This window comes from Mesocricetus auratus, unplaced genomic scaffold, assembly GCF_017639785.1.
Source record: "Mesocricetus auratus isolate SY011 unplaced genomic scaffold, BCM_Maur_2.0 Super-Scaffold_100044, whole genome shotgun sequence".
NCBI classification, from domain to species: Eukaryota; Metazoa; Chordata; class Mammalia; order Rodentia; family Cricetidae; genus Mesocricetus; species Mesocricetus auratus.
In genome coordinates, this window is record NW_024429221.1 from 897,037 (window position 1) to 924,872 (window position 27,836).

The 27,836-nt window shown below is 53.3% G+C and overlaps 1 protein-coding gene across 1 annotated transcript in view; it reads right to left on the reverse strand.

The window, feature by feature from the left end:
- Nucleotides 1-1,475: 1,475 nt before the first annotated feature.
- Panx1 (pannexin 1) overlaps nt 1,476-27,836 on the reverse strand; it is a 37,012-nt gene continuing 10,651 nt past the window's right edge. Inside the window, exons 2-5 of the mRNA XM_005084033.4 lie at nt 19,196-19,335; nt 5,219-5,445; nt 2,975-3,633; nt 1,476-1,953 (exon numbers count right to left, since the gene is read on the reverse strand). Coding sequence (XP_005084090.1) covers nt 1,874-1,953; nt 2,975-3,633; nt 5,219-5,445; nt 19,196-19,335 — 1,106 coding nt within the window. The 3' untranslated portion in view covers nt 1,476-1,873. The remainder of the gene's footprint in view (nt 1,954-2,974; nt 3,634-5,218; nt 5,446-19,195; nt 19,336-27,836) is intronic.

Here is a 27,836-nt window from a genome sequence, read left to right on the forward strand (position 1 = left end):
GTGATGCCGCGGGTCCCTCCGCAGCTCAGGGTGAGCATGGGAGAGCGAACTGAAACAGGCTGAGGCCCCCAAGCACACATTCTGACCAAACGTCTGTACATGGTCAGGCTCGGAGATTTCTCATCTCCTAAAATATCGATTTTTACTGCCTCAAAATACAAGTTATGCTATAAGAAAGATGACGCTTTTTGGAAAAAAAATCCATATCCCTAGAAAAAAATATTTTAAAGGTCATTTCAAAGTAAAAAAAAAAAAACCTAAAAACCAAAACCCACACATACACATGTAATGAAATGTCTCCGGCACAGCAATATAAAAATGTACAAAATCAGTTCCTTGGTTACCAGTCACACTATAACTCAACCCTCAACGGAGAGAAGTATCATGAACAGTGCTATTCAAAGCCCCAGTGCACTCCTGGTATTTCTTTCCAACTCAGAAACTGTCAGGGAAGTACAAGCAAAATCTGCTTTTCCCTACGTTCCCAAAGGCAGACAGCCACTTACCTAACTTCTGGCTTCACCAAAAAGCAATTACATTAGGTAAGCAATCGTCCCTAAGATTAGCCAAAAGCAAACTGGGCAGTTCCCGAGGTCTTTCATTTAAACAATGTGTTAAGAATGGGAAGGTCTGCAGACGAAAGAGTTTCTACATCAAGTGTGAACACACAGCATGTTCACACGGTCAGAATGTGACGGGGCTTGAACGAGTGCTAAGTCAGCACGTGTGTTTACTAAAGCCAGGCCCGTGACCCACACCTGTGATCCCCACACTTGGGAGGACGATCGAGGAAAACTGACGCATTTCCACGGACAGGCTGAGCTACAAAGCGAGACCATGTCACAAAAATTAAAAACTGTTTACAAAGCAACCCTTATATACGTCCTAACCACCCATGTGTACAATTTATTCTGTAATTCTTATTAGTGCTAGGAATGTTCTTCTCAAATGACCCCAATTATACAAACTAATCCGCAACTTAAAAAGTTACGCGTACATACAAACAATCGGTCTCCAAACGCACGACACAGGTCACCCGTGTGTGTCTGCTCCGTGTTGGGCTCACAGTGGGCAGTGTCCCTCCCTGTGCTCTGTCAGGGTGCTTCAGTAAAATGCGGTTCTCCTGTTTCAGATGTCTCGGCGACACCTGCCAACAGCCTCTAAATTCAGATTTCCCACTGGGCTGTTTCTGAAGCCTTCCAGCTGAGAGTCACCACAGCAGGAGCCCATGCACGGCAACCCTGCCTCCTCAGCACTGCCCCGGCCTGCTGTCCTTGCAGAGGGCAAAGGGCAGTGGGCAGCGGTCAGAGGACCACAGTTAGCTGAGGCCGGCACGTGACAGGAGAGTTTGCAAGTACCAGAGCCGAGATACCAGGCCACGCCCAATTTAGGATGCTGCTATCACAGGCCAATGTTGCTGGTAGCCAGCCAGTGCTCTTCTAGTTCAAAAGCCAGTAAGTACACACAGGGCATTATTAAATTAAATCCTGACGTGTTTATTATTAGCTCACAAAACAAGACCTCCCCCAAAGTGCTTGCTCCCCAGAAGCTCCAGGTTTCAAAACACCGTCAGTCCAGAACAGTGTTTCTCCGAAAGGCTCTGTGCTCTTAATAGCCCTTCAGTGAGGACTTCGGGCAAAGTCCACTTACTCATTTCCATAATTTGTCTTATAGGACAGTCCTAACCCATTCTTCCTTGACACTACTGGCCATTATATCTATTAGAGACTTGTAAAACACACACCACATCACTACCGAAAACATCTTACTGCAAACCAGCTACAGACCCAACAGGGGTGCTTTCAACGGCAGAAGTCACGGACTCGAAAGTCAAGAATGAAACCATTAGACTCGACAGTCAAGAATGAAACCATTAGCACGATGAATTCAGAAGTCTCTGTCGAGAGTTCTTCTCTCCGACGTTTGTTGTAGTGTCGCTGCTCAGGTCCAAATCTGCCAAAATTAAAACCATTATTTAGAAAGGAGGACTAACAGGGAGCACTAACGCCACCTAACTGTAAGAAGGACTTCTTGCATACACCGCTTCTTAGTCTGAAGTCGGACGTCAAACCGTGGCTTTGGGAGTAGCCAGCCACTCTCTGGGTTGTAGAAGGCCTGCCCCAGAGGAAGGAATTCACAGAAAATGTGGCCCCAAGCCCACAGCTCAGGAGGTCCCAGGTTTTAGAGAAGCTAGACGGACATGTTGTCAAACTCCCTTCTAAATATATACATTCCTACCCTCAGCCTGGGCCAGGGAACCTTCCTTCCGTGGTGGGCAGCGGTCGTCACCGCAGACTCGCAGCCGACTAAAGCGCCGAGAGCAAGTGAAGTGACCGTCCAGTGCTCAGTCCTGAGCGAGACACCTCTGCTGGCCCCCAGCCCCTAAACCAAAGCTCGGGGAATGCCCACGAAGAGGAAAGAAAATTAGGGGCAAGGGGGGCAGGGGACAATGCTGGCTTCTGAACACGCCATGGCTTGTCACTCCCTGCAGCTATGGTCAGCGGCACAAGACACACCCAACACGGTCAATCAGCGTCCTTTAGCTGTGCGCAGTGAGTCACAAAATAAGTCAAATAAACAAAACTAGAAGGGTAGGAAGGTAGGAAGGGGATACATTGGGGGCGGGGGGAAGCTGGATATGATATCAAGATACACCGTAAACATGTATGAAATGTCAAAGAACAGGCAGCCGATGCTGAAAAGAGGGAAAGGCAGAGGAGGGCCAGGGGGTGGGAGGTACAGGCAGGAAGACAAGGCGAAGACAAGGGAGCTGGAAACGGGCGGAGCCAACAAGACACAAACAGAACCACCAGGGGGCAGAAGCACAGGTTCATCCTTGTTTGGAAACGAGGGTAACGGGAATTTGTTCTCACACTTTCCCCCGGGACAACACTGGGGCAATGGTTCAAGTGACCAACAAGGTAAAGACAGCCCAGGGTGCCGCAAAGGTACGCTTGTCCAGAGCCAACTGTACCTTTGAACTCCACCGTCCGGCTGCCCTGGTCCTCTCCCTTGACCTCTGAGCACATGGGAGTCTTCCCATCCATGACGTCCATCTTGATCATGCCTAGGTTGGTCAGGAGCAGCATGGGGTCGATGCCCTGCCCGTTGCTCTTAATGTTCTCCAGCACCTTAAGACACTTGTACGATTTGAGCTCGCTTATGTTCTCTTCCAGAAAGAGGTTGTAGAGGCTCAAGTCGTTGTAGCCTTCAGACTTGAAATGCAGGACATCGAAGGTGGGCAGGATTTCATACACCTTGAGAACGTCCGTCTTCTGCCGGAAGGGGACGAACAGCGTGTAGATGACCACGGGAACCAGCAGGGCGTACACTATGAGGTTAATAAGGCTAAGCAGCTGGAAGATGCCCACAGCGATGAGCTTGCACTGGAAGCGGTCAGGGATGGCGCTGTCATTCCTCAGGACGCCCGATTTAATGCTGCACAGAAACTCGTCTGAGAGCGAGGAGAGGCTGAAGTAATAGCCCAAGTAGACGCAGGCCAGCAGTATGACTGCGAATGTCACCAGCCGGCAGCTAATGTATTTCATGATTAAATGGCTAGAGTTCTTCTTTGTCTTCAAGTACTGCTCCACGATTGGGTACTTGAAGTGGCTTTCAGATATCTCCCACAGACTGGAACACAGAGCAAACAAAAGTAACTGAGACCCCTGTCAGTCTCAGCAAATGTCAAAGGACGTGTTCAACACTGTCACAGGGAAAACTCCAAACACAGTCATTATAACTTCACCCAAGTACTAGGGAATAAACCCATGCTTAAAACCGCTTTTTCTTCTTAGTACTTTAAACATTTAAAATTGTATATGAGTACTTTGCCTGCATGTGTGCAGTGCCCTCGGGAGCCAGAAGAGGCTGTTACGCCTGGAACTGGAGTTGTAGACAATTGTAAGTCAACATGTGGACGCTGGGAACCAAATTCAGGTCCTCAGCAAGAGCAGCAAGTGCCCTTAACCATTGAGTCATCTCTCCAGGACCCCTTTTAATATTTCAGAGACAATCTGGTTGATTAAGTGTGAGTTAATACTTAATAATTTTTAGGGCAATGCTGGTACCCAGGGCTCAGTGTCTGTTAAATAAATTTATCAGATCTAGACTAGCAGCTGGCTATTATTTTTAAGCCACACTCTCCCACAAAGTATGCAGAATAAAGTGAGGAAATTTTAAGACCACTAGAACACAGGCTTCTACCAGGGAGGGTTGGGAAAACTCGGTGGACCCAAATGGCATTGTCAGGTCCCTGGCTCTCTTGCAAGAGACTACATGACAGTGTTTATGTATTACCTAGAAATAAAAGGGTAGAAAAAGGCAAACAAACGTAGTTACTGAGTCATGCTGCGCTCGCGAGTCTGGAGCCGTGGTGGGTAGTTTTATGTCAACTTGACAGAAGCTGGAGCAGTTTTACAAGAGAGAAGGTCCCGTACCGGGTGGGCCTGCGGACAAGCCTGTGGCTCATTTCCTTGACTGCTGATTGACTGATGTGGGAGGGCCCAGGCCGCCGTGGGCAGTGCTACCCCCGGACTGGCAGTCCTGGGTGCTGTGAGGAAGCAAGACGAGCCACCTAGTTAAGAGCAACCCAGTAAGCAGCAGTGTCCCGTTCCCCGCACCATGGCCTATGTCCGAGTTCCTGCCCTGATTTCTTTCAACAAGGGACCGCAGTGTCGAACTGTTGGCAAAAATAAATCCCTTCTTTCCCCTTCAAGTTGCTTTTGGCCGTGGTGTTCCACCACAGCAGCAGAAACCCTGACAGGAACACAGCGGGTGGTTTTAGCAATAGGACAAGCACTGCCATTGTTGTTATTACCAGCAACGACAGAACCAGAGGAAGGATGTGACAAGGTCTCCGCCTGCTGGGTCCTCTTCTCTCATCCCTCTTAGAACATGCTTGGCTGCCTCGGAATCCGCTGTGCTTCCCCATTAGCGGACATCAAAGCAAGTAAGCCTCAGGTCAGGCTTTGGTCTGTCATCCCCACCAGAGCTGCTTTTCAAAGGATGGGACTGGACAGGGAAAGGGACCCTGACCTGAGGGCAGTGTGTGTGTGTGTGTGTGTGTGTGTGTGCGCGCGCGCGCGCGTGTGCCCACTGTGGGTTGGCGGTAGACACCCCACTCTTGGCAGTCAGCACTATGGGCCAGCCTGGCAGGAGAAAGGGCGGGGGACTTATCCCAGGGTGGCTAAGGGCAGCGCCCTGGAGCTGCTGTTACCTTTGCCCCACATTCTCATTCACTCCTGGCGGTCCGGGTCCGTCTCTCAGGTCCAGGTCCAAGTCCCGGGCGCTCTTGGCGGCCTTGATGGCGCGGTTGTAGACTTTGTCAAGCTCTTCCATGATGAACTTCAGGTCGGAGCAGAGGTGCGGCGCTGCGGCAAAGCGCCAGAAGAGCGTGGGCAGGTACAGGAGGATGGCGAACAGCAGCAGGATGTAGGGGAAGAACTGTAAGGGAAAGAGCCAGCCCAGCCACGGTCAGCGCGCACGTGCTCAAGCTCGCAAGCTCGCTCACAGCAGCCGGCAGCCCGCCGGCTCGCCCGCCCCGCCCGGAAGCGGTCCTGCCTCTGACAAGAGCTGCTCTTGTCCTGACTCCTGGACACACGGGAGCAACCCCATGTCACTCGCGGACACCAAACAGTATTTCCTGAGAGGAAGAAGAAAGAGGAGGAGCAGCGGAAGAAAATGCACACACACACACACACACACACACACACACACACACACACACACACGCACCCTTCCTCCCCCTCCCGCTCTGTAGTACGATTCCCCAAGAGAACCGCAGCTAAGGAACAGGTAAATGGCACGGTGACCTTTGCTGGTCTTTGTTGCTGCTGTTTTTTCTCTTTTATTTGTTCTGGTTTAAAGGTCTAGGTTTTTGTTTTGCTTTTTTTTCTTCTTCTTCGCTGAAATCTGGGAAAATGCCGAAGAACCACTCTAAGAAGGCGGCATCGGTGGTTCAGTAATTACCCTGTAAAGCAGCTGGAGTAAGCATCTAAAACCCACAGGATGTGTGTGTGTGTGGGAGACCTTCACAGCTGGAATAGACCAGAGCCTCACCACGGTAACAGAAGCGACAGACACAGTGCCTCTGACCCTCAGTTTCCCTCGAGAAACAGATGTCACGACGATGAACCCAGATCACTCTGGAAAAGACGATAAACAAGACTGCTGCCCGCGGGCCATAAGCACCGGAGAGCGCCAGGGAAAACCAAGCACAGAGCTTCCTCCTAGGCCTTCTGAGGACCCCAGGCCTGTGAGGAGAGCTCCTACCCCAACAGGGGAGAGGAAGCTTGGAGTGGTCGCTGGCCTCAGGTCACAAAGCCGGCAGGTGACCCAGTTGGACTATGACCCCCAAACTACAACTCTACATGCTCTACACAGTATTATATTACATTGTTCCAGCTCCACAGCTCATGGTGGTGCCACCAGGGTCATCCTAACTGGACACACATCCTCTCCTTAAACGTATCTAAGAGTACATGGAGCCTGCGCTAGGCCTACGCTGTACCTGCCGTGGGAGAGCGAGGCTACAAATGCACTGGGTATCCCCAGAGCCCCGCCAGCTTGTCCACACACGGCACACATGCCAGCTGGCGTGTTACCGTGAAGAGAAACCTCCTCCATGGCCATGGCCGTCCTGCTTCCCTTTCCAAGGCCTGGCCCCGGGCACATATCACTACCCCTGCAGCTGTTGGGGCTTTCTCAGTTCCTTTGGTTGTGACCAAAAAGTGCCTTGGTTTTCGCTTGTTTCTAAATGCATGAAGCAGTACATTGGGCTCACAAAGGAAATGGGTGTGCCGATGCAGTTACCAAAATGTGGAAAAGTCAATTTACATGCGCTTCTCTATTATTAGCCCGGAATCAGGGCCCGGTGGACAGTCTGTTAGCTACTACGGAGCTGAGGTGGGGATGGGGGAGCCACATTAACCCAGACACAGTGAGCCTTCACTGGGTGACAAAGCCCTTGCTGGCTGTATCCTCCCTGTAATTCTCATTGCTAACTCTAGAAGAAGTTAGCTAAGGAGAAACAGGGCAATCATCATCTGCTCACAGATATCCTGGAATCCCTGATGTAGCAGGGACAGAGGAGACCCAAATGGATCCACATTCTGTAGCACCCTCCCTGAGGCCGTACTCTGGGGCTCGCACAGGATGAGGCCCTTCCGCGCTAGCCTGATCTGCAAAGAGCTGACACCCAATGGCACACTGTAGGCTGGGCGTCGCTGGTCCAGAGCACAGTTAGCAGTGGTCATTCCATCCCTGTCTATTCTAGCTACTGTCTATTGTGAAAATGAACCTGGCAGCCAAGCTGTTTCCAACACTGGGACGGCCAAGCACTTTTCTCCGGGGGCCATAGGCGCTGGGACCATTTCTAACTTGGGCTCCCAGAGATATTTTTATGGGCCATGCTCGTTTGGGGGTTATTTGAGTAACAGCATTTACCTTGGACCGTTCCCCTAAAGTAACAAGTGTACAGTCTGTCAAACACGCCTGGCATTAGCCCACCGGGCAACTGCGGAATGAATGTTTAGGGAGAGCACCTGCAGTTTCCCAAGTATCCTCGTAGCCTGGTTGCCTCTGCGGGGATGCGTAGAAATGCCTTGTTGGTTGGTTCCCTAGTCCTACACTCTCCCGTGCCCATCAAGAACAAAGGGGCCATTCTACATATCCTTACCACGGCAGCCAAATCAGTCCAACTGGAATATGAATGCAAGAAGTGTTTGCTAAGTTATAGCCTTTACTATCCTTTTGCCAGGGTCAGAACATGGGGAACCAAGGTGTCTGCCTGAGGGGAAGGTCTGCGGCCAGCGCTGCCTGCTCTGCTCTGAGGTGGACACCACTCAAAGCTCTGTGTACAGCGTCCCTGTTGGTTGGCTGGTCGTACTGCGTTCTTCCCGAGACAGTGAGACCCTCACAGGGAACCACGCGGCCGCTCCACCTGCAACTCTCGGCCTGTCTTATGTTCAAATTTGGGTTGCTCACGGAAGGGTTGGGGGTCATATGACCTCCACGTGGAGGGACCTGAGGTGACCCATCACCTGCTACGGTCTCTTTCTTCATCTAAGGCAAAGATCCACGCTAGCAGCTGAGCAGTGCCCCCCAAGGCACATGCCACTTGTCTTACAGGATTAAACGGGGACGGGATGTGGGCTCAGAAACATTCCCAGCATCTGCTCTGAGCCAGGGAGTGACAGGGTGCGTGGCCCCCACCCTCCCAGATTCAAGGAGCACCGTCTCCCCAAAGGCCACACACACACAGCCCGGCAACTGGAGCTCACAACACAGCGAAGCCGTAGAGCGTGGGCACTTAGCACAGAGAGAACAGAAAAGTCCCCAAGGAGAGTGGCCGGAGCCTTCGCGAGAGAGGCGGACCCTTCTGCCTAGTACACCGAGAAGCAACTTCGTAAAAGAAAAGAGCAAACAAAACTAGAAATGTGGCTGTGCTAAACTGAGGTTGCATTTCTCCTCCTCGTGGCCCGTCCAGCATCCGATTTCTTCTGCCTGGAAGCCTTCCGTCTGTCTGGTGAGTCCTCACCCACCATCACAGATAACATGGGAACAGCGTAAACAGCGTGAGGACGTAAATAACGACACCATAAATAACACGAGGACCCTCGAGTGAGGAAGGAAAAAGAGACGAGGCTGGACGGTCGATGGGCTGAAGAGAATCCCTTTAAAGTCCAAGAACCGTGGACTTTGCGGTTAAAAGGACCCAGGTTCGATTCTCAGCACCCACGTGGTGGTTCACGACTGTAACTCCAGTTCCCGGGGGTCTGACACTCTTCTGGGGAGGCAGGCAGGGTTTGCGGGGTGTGCAAACATACGTGAAGGCAAAAAGAAAAAAAGAAACACATAAAGCAAACAAACTAAAAGAAAACAAAACAGAATCAAGAGAAACTGCTCAGAAATAGGGTCGTGGTGATATAGCACTCAGAGGACCACACACAGGGAGGAGGACCACTCACAGAGAGAGGAGGACCACACACAGAGAGGAGGACCACACACAGAGAGGAGGACCACACACAGAGAGGAGGAGGACCACACACAGAGAGGAGGAGGACCACACACAGGGAGGAGGAGGACCACACACAGAGAGAGGAGGACCACACACAGAGAGGAGGACCACACACACACACACAGAGGAGGACCACATACAGAGAGAGGAGGAGGACCACACACACAGAGAGGAGGAGGACCACACAGAGAGGAGGAGGACCACACACAGAGAGAGGAGGACCACACACAGAGAGAGGAGGACCACACACACAGAGAGAGGAGGACCACACAGAGAGAGGAGGACCACACACAGAGAGGAGGCCCACACACAGGGAGGAGGACCACACACACAGAGAGGAGGACCACACACAGAGAGAGGACCACACAGAGAGAGGAGGACCACACACAGAGAGAGGAGGAGGACCACACACACAGAGAGGAGGACCACACACACAGAGAGGAGGACCACACACACAGAGAGGAGGATCACACACAGAGAGAGGAGGACCACACACAGAGAGAGGAGGACCACAACCAGAGAGAGGAGGACCACACACAGAGAGGAAGACCACACACACACAGAGGAGGACCACACACAGGGAGGAGGACCACACACACAGAGAGGAGGACCACACACACAGAGAGGAGGACCACACAGAGAGGAGACCACACACACAGAGAGGAGGACCACACACAGAGAGAGGAGGACCACAACCAGAGAGAGGAGGACCACACACAGGGAGGAGGACCACACACAGGGAGGAGGAGGACCACACACAGGGAGGAGGAGGACCACACACACACAGAGAGAGGAGGACCACACACAGGGAGGAGGACCACACACAGAGAGAGGAGGACCACACACAGAGAGGAGGACCACACACACAGAGAGGAGGACCACACACAGAGAGGAGGACCACACACAGAGAGGAGGACCACACACAGAGAGAGGAGGACCACACACAGGGAGGAGGACCACACACAGAGAGAGGAGGACCGCACATAGAGAGAGGAGGATCACACACAGAGAGGAGGCCCACACACAGAGAGGAGGAGGACCACACACAGAGAGAGGAGGACCACACACAGGGAGGAGGACCACACACAGGGAGGACCACACACAGGGAGGAGGACCACACATAGAGAGGAGGACCACACACACAGGGAGGAGGACCATACACAGAGAGGAGGACCACACACAGGGAGGAGGGAGGGAAGCGGGAGGCATGAGATGCTTGCACTCAAGGTAACAGCTGAGAGCAAGGGAAGAGCAAGGGAAGCGGACGCCCCGCGCACGCAGCAACCAGCACACACGCGTCCCTTCCTCTCTGCTCTCGACTGTCTCAAGTCCTGCTGCCTCGGCTTCCGCAGGGACGGACTAGAACCCGGATGCGCACGCTGACACAGACCACTCCTCCGACAAGGTGCTTCCTTCCGGTCTAGGCACCACAGCCACAGAAATGAAGCTCAGACAGATACAGCGTTGCAGCGACGACGGCTGCCCAGTTGACGTGCGGGCGGGCGCACACGATTTGCCCAGCGCCAGTCTAAACCGGAGGTGCCCGGTCAGGTCCCCGAGCCAAGCCAGCAGCACCGGGACCCTGCATGCCTGGCCTTAACCCCAGCAGTGCGGGCGGGCACGGGCCCCTCGTTTGCACGTTTGCATGCCAGAGGCTTCCTGTGAATCCTCCAGCTAGGTCCCTGTGACGCCACACTAGAGGAATGTTTTGCCTGTTTTGCTAAGTGCTTTTTATCCTTACAGTTTCTTTCTTTTAAGGGCTCCGATTCGAAGAGAAACCTCGCCAATCTTAGAGTTCACGCAGTCTTGGGGCGCCCCCTGCTGGCCTCCTGGGTGCACTCACAGGGCCGGCAAAACCTCCCAGCTCTTAGCGCCACAGGAAGTCGTGCAAAGCTAAGCAGTGAAGGAAGTTAGGAGGGGAAGGAAGGAAGAGAGAAGGAAGTTAGGAGGGGAAGGAAGGAAGGAGGAAGGAAGAGCTAGGTCTACTCAGCAGGGAAGCCACGCCACTGACAACGCTGGCCCACGGTGACAGCCACTGACACGTTACACCGAATGACGTCCCCTGCGGGATGCGAGTCTCCAGGTTTAGCTGGCATCGAATTGAGAATAAACTCTAGTCCTTGTGAGCAAGCCAGGAGAACAAACCTGCACAGGACACACAAGCCACCCCCTCCCTGGCCTCTTCCACGGCTCTATCACCCGATAACGCGTGCCACACTGAGCCGCTTAGGAAAAGTGACTTTAGAAAAAGAATGCTCTGGGCCAAGGGGTTTTGCAGCCTCAAAATCTCCCCCATTTTTCCCCTTGTTTAAAACTACATCAAATCATCCTGCTGCACTGCTAAGGAGTGGTTTTACCTTTGCTCCCGCCCTCCCTCCTTTCTTCCTGTTTGCCTTTTGGTTTGTTGCTTGTGTTTGTTTGTTTTTTGGGTTTTGGAGACAGGGTTTCTCTGTGTAACAGTCCTGGAGCTCCCTCTGTAGACCAGCCTGGCCTCGAATTCTGAGATCCCCCGCCTCTGCTTCTCTCTCTCTTTGTCTCTCTCCTCTCCTTGCTCTCCTCTTGCTCCCCCTCCCCCCCCCCCCGTAATAAACTCCACGGTTAATGCATCTCCTGGTTCGTGTTCCAAGCCCATCTTTAATTTATGCAAAAGAACAACAATGGTTGCCCAACTCAAGAAGTCACATCCTTGTTCCCGTCTGGCATGGGCTACTGTCCCAGTCGGAGGGCATTTTCATTTCTTTTATAGATATTGTTTTATTTTTAATTGTGTGTGTGTGGGAATGTGTATGCCAGGCACATGTGGCTACTTATAAAAAGACCCAAAGATGGGGTCTGGTCCCCTGGAACCCGAGCTTCAGGCAGTCACGAGCTGCCCGCTGCTGTGCGAACCGCGCTGAGGTCCTTGTCACTCCAGGGCCGCCACAGTCAGATCCCACACACCCACTGGCCGGCCCCAGCAATGTGAGTCTTCCTCGACAGTTCCATAGGCCCAGATGTCCCTGCCACGGGCCCTGGGGAGGTCCCTGCTGCCCCTCCTTGGTCTGGGTTACAGGTCCCCTTCCCTGCAAGCATCCCCAGACTGTCTCCCCTCCAAGGTGCCTCCTTGTGAGAGGACACACGCCAGACTGGAGGGGGGACCCGCCCGGCCCCAGGGTGATGTCTCCTGCCCAAGTCAAGTCAGAGCAGGGTTAAGACAGCAACATAACCTTCCAGGGGACACAATCCGACCCCGTGCGCCACACCCTTTGAAGCGCATACCCCTGGGGTGCTTGGCACAGGCCATGGTATGACAAGCTGCTAATTACAGGACAGCCTGCTCCTTATGCCCACAGCACAGCACGCCTTCCCGCTGTCTCCCCCAGCTCTGTCCTCTGCGGGCTCCTCTTGAGTCCCCGACTCTCTATGTAGATGCCCCCTAGTCTGTCTTCCAACCATCAGCCTGGCACAGCCCACCCTAGTCTCTGTCTTTCTACATCAGCCTGGCACAGCCTACCCTAGTCTCTGTCTTCCAACCATCAGCCTGGCACAGCCTACCCTAGTCTCTGTCTTCCAACCATCAGCCCGGCACAGCCTACCCTAGTCTCTGTCTTCCAACCATCAGCCTGGCACAGCCCACCCTAGTCTCTCTCTTCCAACCATCAGCCTGGCACAGCCTTCAGTCGCCTGGCGGGAGGGGGGGTCCTCTCTGAATGGGCACGGCTGGCCTGGCCCGTGGGCACAGTTTGAGGGGACTGGGGTGATTGTTAACCGATGCAGGAGCCTCTGGTGGACGGCGCCGTTCCCTGGGCAGGCGGTCCTAGGTCGTATAAGACAGCTAGTTAAGTGTGAGCCTGAGCACGGCCACAGAGCAGGACAGCAAGCGAGGTTCCTTGTGAGCCCCACCCTCAGCTCCTTCGGTGGTGGATAGATTATAACCCGGAAGTGTGAGCCAATTACTTCATGGTAGATTGTAACCCGGAAGTGTAAGTCAATCACTTCAGTGATAGATTATAACCCGGAAGTGTGAGCAATCACTGCAGTGTAGACAGATTATAACCCGGAAGTGTGAGCAATCACTGCAGTGTAGACAGATTATAACCCGGAAGTGTGAGCAATCACTGCAGTGTAGACAGATTATAACCCGGAAGTGTGAGCAATCACTGCAGTGTAGACAGATTATAACCCGGAAGTGTGAGCAATCACTGCAGTGTAGACAGATTATAACCCGGAAGTGTGAGCAATCACTGCAGTGTAGACAGATTATAACCCGGAAGTGTGAGCAATCACTGCAGTGTAGACAGATTATAACCCGGAAGTGTGAGCAATCACTGCAGTGTAGACAGATTATAACCCGGAAGTGTGAGCAATCACTGCAGTGTAGACAGATTATAACCCGGAAGTGTAGGCAATCCCTTCTTCCCTCTCTATCACAGCAACCTAAAGGGCCTGAGAGAGACCCCGTGCAGTCTCCACCCACCCCGGAGGAGTTCAGTCCCCCAGCTCCCACACAGATCCTGACAGGCGCCAACGCCCTCCTGTCTGCTCATGGCCAACGCCCTGTGACCTTCTGTCTGCTCGTGGCCATGGGGCCACGGGGCGGCTGTGCGTAAGAGCTGAGCAGAGCCATCTGCTTCTCCTCAGATCTCCTGCACGCTGCCAGTCCTGGGCCACACCCTGGCGGGTCCCCCCCTCAGCCTCTGCAGACACCTGATGCCCCTTGCTGTATCACAGGCATGCAGGGTGCGGGGTGGGGGGAGATCAGCTGTCACCCCCGACGTAAGCAGTCACGGGCACGTTGCCTGTGTGTCACCCGCCTGTGACTTCACCGTCCGGCTGAGTTGGCTGGCCCCTGCCGTGGGCTCTCTGCAGCCCCTCTCGTGACCCTATGTTGTTACCTTGCGTGACAGTGAGTCCTGTCTGCCGCTAGCACTGTCTCAGAAACACCTGCTTCTGCCTCTTATGTCTGGACAGAACCTTCCAGAGCCTGGCTAGTGCCCTCCCCACCTGCCCTCTGTGCCCGGTGAGCAACTCTCTGCCCCCCCCCCCCCCCGGCCATAACGCACCCCCGTGCCTCCCCAAGCCTCCCCGGCCTCTCCACCCCCCTCCCCGGCCATAACGCACCCCCGTGCCTCCCCAGGCCTCCCCGGCCTCTCCGCCCCCCCCTCCCCGGGGCCATAATGCACCCCCGTGCCTCCCCAGGCTTCCCGGCCTCTCCGCTCACCACTGGGGAGCACCAACTCTTAGAACCCAGCCCTCCCTCGCTCCCTGGGACACAGCGGCTCCCACAGGCCAGAGCCTCCTCTCTGCAACCCGGCCTGCGGTCTGGTCTGCCAGGGCCGCCCTGCCCCACACCTCCCGGGGAGTGCTTCACCACTACACCCCAGAGGAAGTAATTCACCCCTACACCCCAGTTAGTGCTTCACCCCTACACCCCAGAGGAAGTAATTCACCCCTACACCCCAGAGGAAGTGCCTCACCCCTACACCCCACAGTTAGTGCTTCACCCCTACACCCCGGAGGAAGTAATTCACCCCTACACCCCAGAGGAAGTGCCTCACCCCTACACCCCACAGTTAGTGCTTCACCCCTACACCCCGGAGGAAGTAATTCACCCCTACACCCCAAAGGAAGTGCCTCACCCCTACACCCCACAGGAAGTGCTTCACCCCTACACCCCGGAGGAAGTAATTCACCCCTACACCCCAGAGGAAGTGCTTCACCCCTACACCCCACAGGAAGTGCTTCACCCCTACACTCCCCAGGAAGTGCTTCACCCCTACACTTCCTACACCCGCGGTTCTCAACCATGCTAACACTGTGACCTTTGGTGACCCCGACCATGGCATTATTCCGCTGCTGCTTCGCGACTGTCATTCCGCTACTGTTAAGAACTGCAATGTAAGTATCCGACATGCAGGGCACCCTGGGGTGGTGACCCGCTGGCTGGGAACCCCAGCTACAGGCGATGCCTCAGGGCCTGCAGGTTCAGCATCTCTGCCTCCTCCCCAGCCTCTCCTTCCCCCTCCTTCTCACACCTCCTGGACAGGAAGCCTCCCCAGCCCTCACACCCCGTTCCCACCCAGCCTGCAGCCTCTGCCCACAAGGAAAGCAGATTCGCTAAGGAAAACGCCAGTTAAGTGTTTTTGTTTTTTAGACTCCTGGCTGCCAGGGGCACCAAAGATTAGCAATGCAGCAGGACACGGCTCCACCCCTGCAGCAGAGGGGCTCCTGTCCCTTGGTTTCTGGGAAAGCCACTATGCAGCAGGACACGGACACGGCTCCACCCCTGCAGCAGAGGGGCTCCTGTCCCTTGGTTTCTGGGAAAACCACACTTCCCCTTTTCTGTCTCACTCTCTAGTTATCCTCTAGCGTGTTCCTTTCCCCATAGTGGACTCAGAGAATCTGAGTTCACGCCGTCTGCGGCCCATGGCTGCCAAGCACGCACCCTAGCGTAAGGAGGACCCTTGGTCCGCGCCACTGTCTGCGGCGTGGAAACGCTCCTCCGTCTGAATCTTCCAGTTCCCTGTGGCATCCTCCACATGACTCAGTCCCCGAGTCCACCGCTAATGAGCGCTGCAGGGTCTGATCAGGCCCTCCTGTAGGTCTGCTCCTGTTTGCAACTTTCCTCGGGGTTTCTCTGCGTCTGCTGAACGCCACACACCCAGCACGGAAAGGACAGATCGCAGTCCTCCAGGGAGGACTCTGCCCTGCTTCCGGCGGGCAGGTAACCTAGAGACACTGCCAATCACCCTGGCACTGAGGTGATTCAGACCGAGACTCTAGCCCCGGGGAGGAGCCCCCTTCCCCAAGGAAAGGCCCCACCAAGCCTGAGTGTTAGCCAGGCAGGTCTCAACCTCAGTCTGCCCCGAGTTCTCTGAACCTGGCGAGGGCTCTCTCAGATACTCATAACCAGGTGTCCGAGCGAACGCGCCCTCTCTCAGCACCAGAAGAGAGCACGGGGTGCTCACCACACAGGGAGCTACCCACACCGCTTCCTTGACTGCAACACGAGGAGCTGGGAGTCTGCAGACGTGGGTTCTGTTTGTACAGTCCCAGACGAGTCTATGGCCCTGGGCCTCGTCTCTCAAGGCTCCCTTAGCGCGTCGTGTGAAAAGCATCTGCTATTTTTGTTCCTCCAGGAGTCCCACAGTAGCTGTCATCCCTGCCAACTCCTACGTCACGCAACCCCAGCTACAATCTGAGGCTCAGCCAATGCCAACCCAGAGGCGCTCGGCCAATGCCAACCCAGAGGCTGTACAACTTGGCATTCCACGGTTGACATCTTAACATGGACTTAAACTATAGCGGCATGGACTGAGACTTACAAACAGAGGAGTCAGAGGATGTAGAAAGATCTTTTCCAGGGAAGAATGCTGCCTGCGTGTCCAGAGCAGTTACCGCCGCAGAGGCTCTGGGGTCAGCTCTGGCCCTGCAGAAGACATCACGCATTTTCCACAGTACATGTGAGCACCAAAAGATACAACTGTTCTACTTGTTTTCTATGAAGGGCAAAGAACCACTGGGTGACGGAAAGGCCACAGCAGAACCCTGCTTTTGTGTGTGCAGGGAAGACTCAAGTGTCTCTCATCACGGGAAAGACCTGACATCACTCACAGAGAAGACTGAGGTGTCAATCATCACTCAGAGAGAAGACTGAGGTGTCAAGCATCACTCAGAGAGAAGACTGAGGTGTCAATCATCACTCAGAGAGAAGACTGAGGTGTCAATCATCACTCACAGAGAAGACTGAGGTGTCAATCATCACTCACAGAGAAGACTGAGGTGTCCATCATCACTCAGAGAGAAGACCTGAGGTGTCAATCATCACTCACAGAGAAGACTGAGGTGTCAATCATCACTCAGAGAGAAGACCTGAGGTGTCAATCATCACTCAGAGAGAAGACTGAGGTGTCAAGCATCACTCAGAGAGAAGACTGAGGTGTCAATCATCACTCACAGAGAAGACTGAGGTGTCAATCATCACTCAGAGAGAAGACTGAGGTGTCAATCATCACTCAGAGAGAAGACTGAGGTGTCAATCATCACTCACAGAGAAGACTGAGGTGTCAATCATCACTCAGAGAGAAGACTGGGGTGTCAATCATCACTCACAGAGAAGACTGAGGTGTCAATCATCACTCAGAGAGAAGACTGAGGTGTCAATCATCACTCACAGAGAAGACTGAGGTGTCAATCATCACTCACAGAGAAGACTGGAGTGTCAATCATCACTCAGAGAGAAGACCTGAGGTGTCAATCATCACTCACAGAGAAGACTGAGGTGTCAATCATCTCTCACAGAGAAGACTGAGGTGTCAATCATCACTCAGAGAGAAGACTGAGGTGTCAATCATCACTCAGAGAGAAGACTGAGGTATCAATCATCACTCAGAGAGAAGACTGAGGTGTCAATCATCACTCAGAGAGAAGACTGAGGTGTCAATCATCACTCAGAGAGAAGAATGAGGTATCAATCATCACTCAGAGAGAAGACTGAGGTGTCCATCATCACTCAGAGAGAAGACTGAGGTGTCAATCATCACTCAGAGAGAAGACTGAGGTGTCAAGCATCACTCAGAGAGAAGACTGAGGTGTCAATCATCACTCACAGAGAAGACTGAGGTGTCAATCATCACTCACAGAGAAGACTGAGGTGTCAATCATCACTCAGAGAGAAGACTGAGGTGTCAATCATCACTCAGAGAGAAGACTGAGGTGTCAATCATCACTCAGAGAGAAGACTGAGGTGTCAATCATCACTCAGAGAGAAGACTGAGGTGTCAATCATCACTCAGAGAGAAGAATGAGGTATCAATCATCACTCACAGAGAAGACTGAGGTGTCCATCATCACTCAGAGAGAAGACTGAGGTGTCAATCATCACTCACAGAGAAGACTGAGGTGTCCATCATCACTCACAGAGAAGACTGGGGTGTCAATCATCACTCACAGAGAAGACTGGGGTGTCAATCATCACTCAGAGAGAAGACTGAGGTGTCAAGCATCACTCACAGAGAAGACTGAGGTGTCAATCATCACTCAGAGAGAAGACTGAGGTATCAATCATCACTCACAGAGAAGACGGAGGTGTCACGCATCCCTCACAGAGAAGACTGAGGTGTCAATCATCACTCAGAGAGAAGACTGAGGTGTCAATCATCACTCAGAGAGAAGACTGAGGTGTCAATCATCACTCAGAGAGAAGACTGAGGTGTCAATCATCACTCAGAGAGAAGACTGAGGTGTCAAGCATCACTCACAGAGAAGACTGAGGTGTCCATCATCATCACTCAGAGAGAAGACTGAGGTGTCAAGCATCACTCACAGAGAAGACTGAGGTGTCCATCATCACTCACAGAGAAGACTGAGGTGTCACACATCACTCACAGAGAAGACTGAGGTGTCACGCATCACCTAAGAGTGTTCTGCACACCCTTGCTGGTTCTCGCTGCAGTTTCTTCCTCTGCAGTCTTTGTATACCCTCACCCCACGGTGCCCTGGCCTGCACCTCTTCTCTCTAATCTGAACAGCCTGGTTAAGAATGCCTCCGGGTGGTTTCTCAGCTTCCTTTTAGAACATGTTCCCACCAGAAACCCATCAAGAGCTGTGTGCCCAGGATTCACGGCCAGGTTTCTGGGGGGCTCCAGCAACACAGTGGCCAGAAGCAACTTAACTCTGTTATTTACTTTTTCTAAATGACCTCACGTGTCACAAACACGGCTCCAGACAACATGCAAACCCCAGCTCTGCTTATTCAGATGTCCAAAAGGTTCAGAGTGCCCGCCACGGGTGAGACATTCTGCAGGGGAACTAAGGATGCAAAGAAAACAACTATGTGCCCGCTGCCTGTCCCTAAAAAGCTAAAATTCAGATGTCCCTAAAACGCTAAAATTCAGAGAGCACCGACTGTCTCATCGGTTCCACGGGGGACATCTGATGAAGTCCCTGCTGAGGCCCCTCCTCTGTGGCTCTGCCACACACACCCTTGCACAGTTGTGGGGCAGGGGGCAGGGCAGCCTCTCTAGCAAGTATGGTGGGTGTGACTCTATCTCCACTCCCATGCCTGCAAAGCAAGTACGGGGGCCTGACTCTATCTCCACTTCCGTGTCTGTAAAGCAAGTACAGCGGGCCTGACTCTATCTCCACTCCCAAGCCTGCAAAGCAAGTACGGGGGGGGGCCTGACTCTACCTCCTCACCTTGTGCAGCCACAGCGGGAGGTTCCCGGACTCGCTCTGCAGGGAGCTCCTCTGCTGCACCGCGGCCCAGCAGTATGAATCCACAAAGGCGGCCTGTCGCCAGGAGAAAGAGCTTGGGGAGAAGCAGCTTATCTGTGTACCTGGCAAGCAAAGCAGAAAGTTCCAAATGAATGAAGGCCCGGGCCTGCATCCCCTTTTCCCCATGCCCACTGACTCAGGAACCTTAAGTGTTGCCCGAGTCAAAGCTTCCTGCTCCATGAGTCTCAGCACCACACACCAACTGAATACGGGCATCAAGAACTTTCGGCAGTAAGAGGTTTCTGAATATGCAGAGACCAAAAACTCAGACTCAAACAGGTTAACACTGACTCAGGAACCTTAAGTGTTGCCCGAGTCAAAGCTTCCTGCTCCATGAGTCTCAGCACCACACACCAACTGAATACGGGCATCAAGAACTTTCGGCAGTAAGAGGTTTCTGAATATGCAGAGACCAAAAACTCAGACTCAAACAGGTTAACACACGCAAGGCTTTCTGGAAGTACTCATCCATGCAGAACTGCATGGTTTCACAGCAGCTCAGTTTTTTTTTTCTTTTTCTTTCTTTCTTTTTTTTTTTTTTGTCAACCGGACACAAGCTAGAGTCATGTAGGAAGAGGAAAGCTGGCTTAGGAATTACTTCTGACAGACGGGCCTGTAGGTACATCTGTGGGGCGTTTTCTCAATGATATGGGGAGACCCAGCCCACTGTGGGAGGAGCCATCCCCGGGCAGGTAGGCCTGGGCGACAGGTAAAAGGGAACTAACTGAACACGCCAGGAGGAGCCTTGTCCTCCGAGGCCTCTGCATCAGTGCCCGCTCCCGGGTCCCCGCCCTGGCTTCCTCCAGTGATGGACTGAGGCGTAGAAGGGCGTGGAAGCGTAAGCCACACGAACCCTCTCCTTCAGGTTGCTCTTGGCTTCGGCTCAGGTGGGAGAAAATTCTAGAAAGCAGTGAAGCCCTCATAAAAAGAAAAGGGAACAGAAAAAAAAAACAAAAACAACCCAGTCAGCACAGACAGAAACCCTGAGTTTAGGAGGTCTAAGGAGAAGGGGCATCCCACGGGTGAGCAGGCTACAGGGCGAGCCAATGCAGGTACACACAGGTGCACACGTGTACACGTGCCTGTGGAGGTCAGAGGTCAACCCGGACTGTTCCTCCTCAGACACCAGCCCCCGTCACTGGAAACTGGGGCTCACAGATTAGGCTAGACTAGCTGGGCAGCAAGGCCCACAACCCGCCGCTGGCCTCTGCCCTCCCGGCACTGGGACTACAGGCACGGACCACGCCTGGCTTCTTCTGTGGGTTCCGAGCAGCGGTCACCCCACTCACGCGGCCTTGGCATCCAGCAGTGCTGTGTCCCTTGTCTAACTCACCCCCTGTCCCCATCAAGGGTTTGTTGGGCTGTCACAAGCCCGCCGGCCGCTTCTCCTCGCCTGTCTTTCTTCTCTCTAGTCCCCCGACTGGTGAGGCAGGCTCTCTCCCCTCATCCCACGCAGGGCGAGGGGTGCTGAGTGCCTGGGCTCTGCCGCCACCGCGGTATTTAAATGTCACCCTGCCACTTAGAGGGTGACTCACGGCCAGTGAATCACTTAGCCTTCAAAGCCAGGGTCTCTAATGGGGATGGCACTAACATCGATACTGCACAGGGGCAGCAAAGTGGTTTCTGTGGCGCCTCGTTCTCACGGGTGGCTATGCAGGTGCTGACAGTTCCTGAACCGCTTCAAAGACTAAAGCACACCCACCACCGTCGCCTCTACTCTGTGCGCTGGGCCTCCCTTGGGGACAGCATGGCCCACACACTTGTATTAAGAGAAGGAAGTGAAGTCTGGGTGTCAGGAGGGTGGGCGGGCTTTGGTGGTGGCGATTGGGGTACATGGCAAAGGCCCTGAGGACCCCCTCTTCTTCAGCAGCGGACCTGATACTCAGACACCGAGAACCACCTTCACAGCAAGGCTTGGGAGAGCTCACCCCGAGGTCACCAGCCACTGTAAAGTGTCTTGCAGTAGGGACAGTCCTTGCCATCAAGGGAGGGTGTCGAGTATGAGTCGGGATGGGTAAGACACTTATTTCTAGGTCCCCCTTATCCCGTTAAACTCCAGATCTTGCATTTTATAAAACAGGTCCCCCTTATCCCGTTAAACTCCAGATCTTGCATTTTATAAAACAGGTTCCCCCTTATCCCGTTAAACTCCAGATCTTGCATTTTGTAAAACAGAGTCTTCTCACACTGTCCCTGTGTTAGTGTGGCCGTGCTAATGACTCCTGCATCATCACCATCCAGGACACGGTGAGTGATACTATTCCGGCATCTGTTCTGGCCTGCCCTTGGGGTCCTGACAGGATACCCCCTCAGCTGCCGCCACTAAGGGCGCCCTCTGTGCACATTTCCTTTTAAAAGGGCCCTGCCCACCACCCATCTCCTTCTCTAGCTCTCTCTGCTTCCCTGCCTGTCTCTCTATATCCCCCCTTTTTCTTCTGCTGCTCCTGTCCCCAGAGGCTGGTGCCCCCCTTTTCCAATTCCCTTTCCCCTAATTAAAAAAAAAATCCCCTCTGTGTGAGTTCTGTTGCATGGCATCTTTCTCTTGTGCACCGCTTTTTAAGCTACAACAGTGAGTAGTCCCCAGGTTCTCTTGAATTTGCTGTTAAGTCTCCCCTGCTTGGGAACATCTGTCCAAACGCTCACGAAAATGGACAGTGCCGTTAGGAGTCTACGGAAGCCTACCTGGCTCAGAACACTCCTTGGATAACCACCCTCAGAGCACTCACCTCCAACATTTATGAACATTCTCCCTGAAGGAAACTGCCTCAAGCTCTAGTTTGGGGTTCAGGGCCCTTCCCCATGGGCAGTAGCAGAAGCTCTTGAAAAAGTAAAAGAAAAACACCTAGACATTGCATAGCACAGCTTTTACAAAGGAGAAGATGGAGAGCTGGAAATCGAGGGCATGCTGAGGCCCTACAGGAGTGTCCCTCATCTGGAGCAGAGAGCAACACTCGCTGGACACCAGCCACTCCTTCAGCTGTCACCTACTCTAAGACTCAGGCACAGCGGGAGAAACAGCCCATCTTCCTTTACCGTGGAGGGAGCCCAAGCTCAGAGTGGTCCAGCCCTCCTCCAGCCTCTCTGCACACGCCTCTGAGCTCAGTTACTCCAGGGAGCCCCCCTCCAGAGGAGTCCCCAGTAGGATCTGTAAGAAGAGGCTGGCCTCCCGGGCAGTTCCTCCTAGTGGCTGGAAGAGGAAAGCTTTCTGGCAATGGCTGAGAACATTCCAGGAAACGAATGAGTAGAGCCCCCCAATATGTGGTGTTTTCTACCTAGGACCCAGAAACTTGAGTCAGAGAAGCCAAGGGCCAAGCTGGGACGATATGGACTAAGCCGCAGTAAAGGGAGAGCCATCGAGGAGCAGAATGAACGGGCCCAGCTGTGCAGCCCATGTTTCCCCTGGGGACAGTCTGACTTGCAGGCAGGGCAGCCACTGCTGGAAGCTGGGACGCCTGGGACCTGGAACTTGACACAAGGGACCTACGAGACCCTCCGGCAAGATGAAAGTTTCTACGCCACCGTGTCTGTTGAGGAGAACACACTGGGTCTCTAGGCATGACGGCTGTGCAGTGTCCACCACTTTCCATAAATATGTGTGTGTGTCCTGAGCTGAACAGAAAATGTTCCCTGCAGGCTCGGGTATCAGACACTTGGCCCACAGTTGGTGGTACTCTTGGGAAGTTCTGCAAGCTTGGTGACGCTGTGGTCTTGTGGAGAGGTAGGTCACTGGGGTGTACCTCTGTAGGGCATTACTGGTTCTCTGCCCCTTCAAGTCCCATTCTCCTTCCTCCCCCCATGCTCCCACAGCCAGACGCTCCAGCCAAGCACCCAGAGACTGCACCTCGGAGACGAGGAGCCCAAATACACCCATGCGTTCTGAGGGAACTGGGTCATCTGTTCGAGAAAGAATGATTACACCACACACAGAGAAGGTCAGGAGTTTCAGCTTTATGCCAAGAACAAAAATCACTCCTCTGGGTTGGCTGAAATGCGGGGACAGCTGTGGGCTTCACTCCCGTGTAGCTGGCAAAAGACGGTAAGATCTTGAAGAGGAAGTGTGCTTACTGGGCCTTCACGAAGGAAGTCTCATCTACCAAGCAGAGAGCCCGAGCCACTGAGGTCTCCCATCACCCCGCAGGGCCTCCACCTCGAGCTTGGATCATGATTACACCTTCTGCCCAAGCGCAACAGCCATTAGCAAAGCACTGCCTACACCCACATCTAGTGCGAGCTTACAAAAAACAGAGAGCAAAACAAGGCCCAAGAAGCAGGAGGCCCAGGGCAGGGGGACGGACGGAGCCGGCCAATTATCTCAGGGACAGTAATGTCAGTTGGGACTGTCACCATCCTCCAGCTTCGGGGCGGGGAGGGGGTTGGTCTGCTTCTGCTGTTCCCCTCCGACACAGAACACGGCAGGAGAGCAAGAGCAAGATGGGCAGCCGGGAACACACACACCCACAGTCCCCCCCACCCCACAAGGAGGTGAGCTTGCTGTGTTGCAAACTGAAAAGCTGTAGGGGAAGCATAGGGAAGGGCCCTCATGAGCTAGCGAAACTCATCAAGACAGCGACTTCAGCAAAAACGAAAACACTAGTAGGAAATCTAGTCAGCTAGTGAGATCTGCAGAGAGCTTTCAGAAACGCGTGGGGTTCTAGAAGTACCACACTGAGGACACCCACAGGGGGCAGCAGAGGCCCAGGGAAGGGGTCCTTCTGGTTAGCTTTCCTCCCCATTCACCCATGAGGAAGGTGAGGCAGAGTCCTAGCTATGGAAAGACAGAAACTCGGGCCTCCCCATTCTTGCCACAGAAAGAGGAAGGAGGAGGCACAGGTTGTGGGCAAAACTGGGTCTGAGACAGGATTGTGAAAGTCTGTTCAGGGGACAGACACCTTCTGGGGCTGCTGCCCTGGGAAGCACAGAGGAAAAACTACATAATTGTGGTTATACTGCTGACAGCTGCTGTCTGCACGGCTTTAAAGTCAGCAAAATGTCTTCATTTCACAAAAGAAAATTAATTACAATTCATCTACTGTAAATTACACACCACACACATACTTGTGCACATACACACACACATACGCGCTCGCGCGCGCACACACACACACACATACCCCACACACCCCACCCGACACACACACCTCATACAAGGGATCCAAGCAGACCACAAAACAGCCTTCACCAGGGGGGAAAAAACCTGAAAACCATTCTTGTAAACTCCCAAGTTCAGCGAGAACCCTCATAAGGGGAACCATGAAGACGGTGCAGACAGGAGAGTCGAGTGATCAGCTCTTACAGCCTAGGGGTGGGGTTCTTGTTAAATGATGTAGGAGGATCCAGTCCACCGTGGGCGGTACCATTCCCTGGGCATGCGGTCCTGGGCTGCATTACGAAGCCAGCTACGTGTGGGTCTGGGAGCAAGCCAGTGTGCACTGCTCCTCCAAGGTATCTCCCTTCGAGATGCAACTTGAGTTCCTGCCCCGACTCTCCTCAGTGACAGCTATGACCTGTGACCTGAAATAAACCCATCCCTCCCCTACGTGGCTTTTGGTCAGTATTTTTTTCCACGGCAACAGAGCAAAACTAAGACAGCTTGGAACTACAAGTGTTTCAGAACATGTGCACGGAATTTACCAGCTAAGCTCCAAAAATCGGAATCCGGAAATGTTCCAAAGTCTAATAAATTCTTATGCGTGATGCCGACGCTCAGAAAGTCTCAAGCAGCCGGGCGGTGGTGGTGCACGCCTTTAATCCCAGCACTCAGGAGGCAGAGGCAGGCGAATCTCTGTGAGTTCGAGGCCAGGCTGGACCGACAGCCTCCAAAACAATACAGAGAAACCCTGTCTCGTAAATACAAAAAAAAAAAAAAGAAAGAAAAGAAAAGAAAAAAGAAAGTCTCAGGCTTCAGAGCGTTTTGCACTGCACATTTTCAGACTGAGGACGGCCAACCCACTTTCAGGGCTCCTAAGCTGGCGCTTACAGCAGCAGCTTGGTTTCGCTCTAATAAGGGCACGGTTCTGTCCCACATGCTGTATTTGGCTGTCACGGCCCCTCCACCCGATCCTGGGACGGTCCACAGCCTGTTGGCCATCCACGCCCCTAACACGGGCTAAGCACAGGCTCGCCATCCGATGCTACGCCCACCTCGATTTGCGCTTGTCTATTTTTGCAGGTTTGGACTTCCGCAACCCGGGTGGAAGACACGGAGGGGCCAAGCCTTTCCCTTAGCACCCATCCCAGTTTGAGAGGCCCGAGATGACAGCTTCCCCTTAACTGGTGATGTCATCTCTGTTATCAGACCGGGGGCGATCGAGCTCTCGGTACCCGGCAGAAGTGACTTCTCCCCTGTGAAATGCTAAGGGACCTGAAGGGAGACCGCGGAGACGGTAAACATTGCATCATGTAAAACCATGCTCCCCTTCAGCTTCCTGCCTTCATTACTCTGACTTAGAAGCATAGATCATTCGCACTGGGGAGTGGGGGGGAGGGGCGTCACATACAAACCACCGTGACTCCCGTATCACACTGGGACCACCCCGCCCCCCAGTCCAGCTGTGATGACTTGAGTCTGAAATGGTCCCACAGACTCCCTTTGAATGCTTACTCCCAAACTGGAGATACTACTCGGGATTGTGGTAGAATCTTTATGAGGTGGGTAGAAGTAAGTCCTGAGGGTCAGGCTTTTGGAGGTTACAGCCAAGACTTCCAGGCCACTGTTTCCTTGTCTACCACAGTGTATGCAGTCATAACCACAGGCTCCCACCACACTAGACTAACCCACCCTGCCACAGTTCCTCTGCTCCGAGGGACGGAGATCCCTCTGAAACCATGGGCCAAAATAAGTGTCTCAGCCTTGAAGGCATCATGTAGATGTCATGTAGAGTGGTCACAATGTAAAAGGAGCTGCTGTCAATAAAGGGAACCTGTGAGTGACGGCCATTATTATTTCCAACTTACAGAGGCAGTTCAGGGAATTTAAATGGGCCAACTGATACTTGTTTAGGTTACCGTTCAAGCCTGACTGTGTAGTTATATGTACTCTTTCGCAACCACAGCATCCTAAGAGTAAGTAACCAGTGACTGGAGAGGAGAAAAAAAAAAAAAACAAAAACAGACAGTCCTAGGGCTGGGTCAAGTCTGGAAAATTAGACCCATGGAATGCAAGGTTAGCCAATATACAAGGAACCCACAAGAAGGCCAGAATTGAGTCCCCAGAAAGCCAAGCCTGAGCTGAGATCCAAGTTCATAATTAAGCTACAAAGTTAATCTGGGGCAACGGCTCAGTGGGATAAGGGTGCTTACTGAGCAAGCTTGAGGACCTGCATCGATTCCCAGCACCCACATAAAAAGCAGGGCGTGATCACATGTGGGCCTGTAACCCCAGCACCATCGGGGCAGAGGAAGACCGCAGGGCTGGCCTGGCTCCAGGAAGAGAGGAATAAGGTTCGCCCCATCTCGAGGAAATGAGAAAGCCACAGGAGTCACTGTATGTCTGTACCCACACGTGTGCACACACACTACAGAGCCAACAAGATTTGTGGCTAACAGCTGGCGCACACAGACCTTCCCCAAGCACATCTGTGTGGAGCCCACCTGGTAGGACAGACACTGGCCTGAATGAATTAAAAATGTCACAACAGAAATGAGACCTGTGTGAGGTTCAGAAAGCAAACCCTTGCAGCAACCCAGGCTGACCAAGCTCCCCCTTGCAGCACCAGGCTGACCAAGCTCCCCCTTGCAGCACCAGGCTGACCAAGCTCCCCCTTGCAGCACCAGGCTGACCAAGCTCCCCGTAGGGGAAGTGTTGGCCCTGGGGTTTGCATTTTTAGAGCGCAGTGGGAGACAGGAGACGGTGGCACAGACCCAAAGTGGGCGGACTCGGTAAAAAGTGAGACGGGGGAGAGGTAGCTAGAGGAAGTGTTGGAGAAACAGACGGTGACGGGCAGGGAAAACTCTGTTAGCTCACAGAGGGAGATCAGGTGCTTAAGAGAGAGGTTCTGGAGCCCCTTTTCATCACCGTTGCTTTATGAAAACAAAACAAACAAAACCCACCACACTCAACAGGCACTGGGTTTCTTTTCCTTTGCATCAAGTTATGTAACCTAACTCTTCTCACTTACGAAGCCTCACAGATTGTCTGGAGGCACGAAAGGAGGTGACCGTCATAGGGCTAGTCACACAGGGAGCTCGGTCAGTAAAGGGCTTACTGTACAAGGACCCGAGTTTGATCCCCCCAAACCCATAGAGAAAAATCCAGAGATGGTAGTCTGTGCTTGTACCCCCTCCCTGTGTCAAGGGGGCAGAGACAGGAGGATCCCTGGGGCTCCTGACCAGCTTAGCCTCCTTGTCATGTTCTGGACAAGTGTGAGACACACACACACACACCAGTGTGAGACACACACACCCACACAAACACAAATACCCCCATCCCATACACACACACACACACACACACACACACGCACGCACACGCACACACACACACACACACAGCTAAGGTTTTTATTTCCATCAAGCAGCATGGAACACGATGCAGGCTTTTCTTGAGTCGAATGCTGCAAAATTT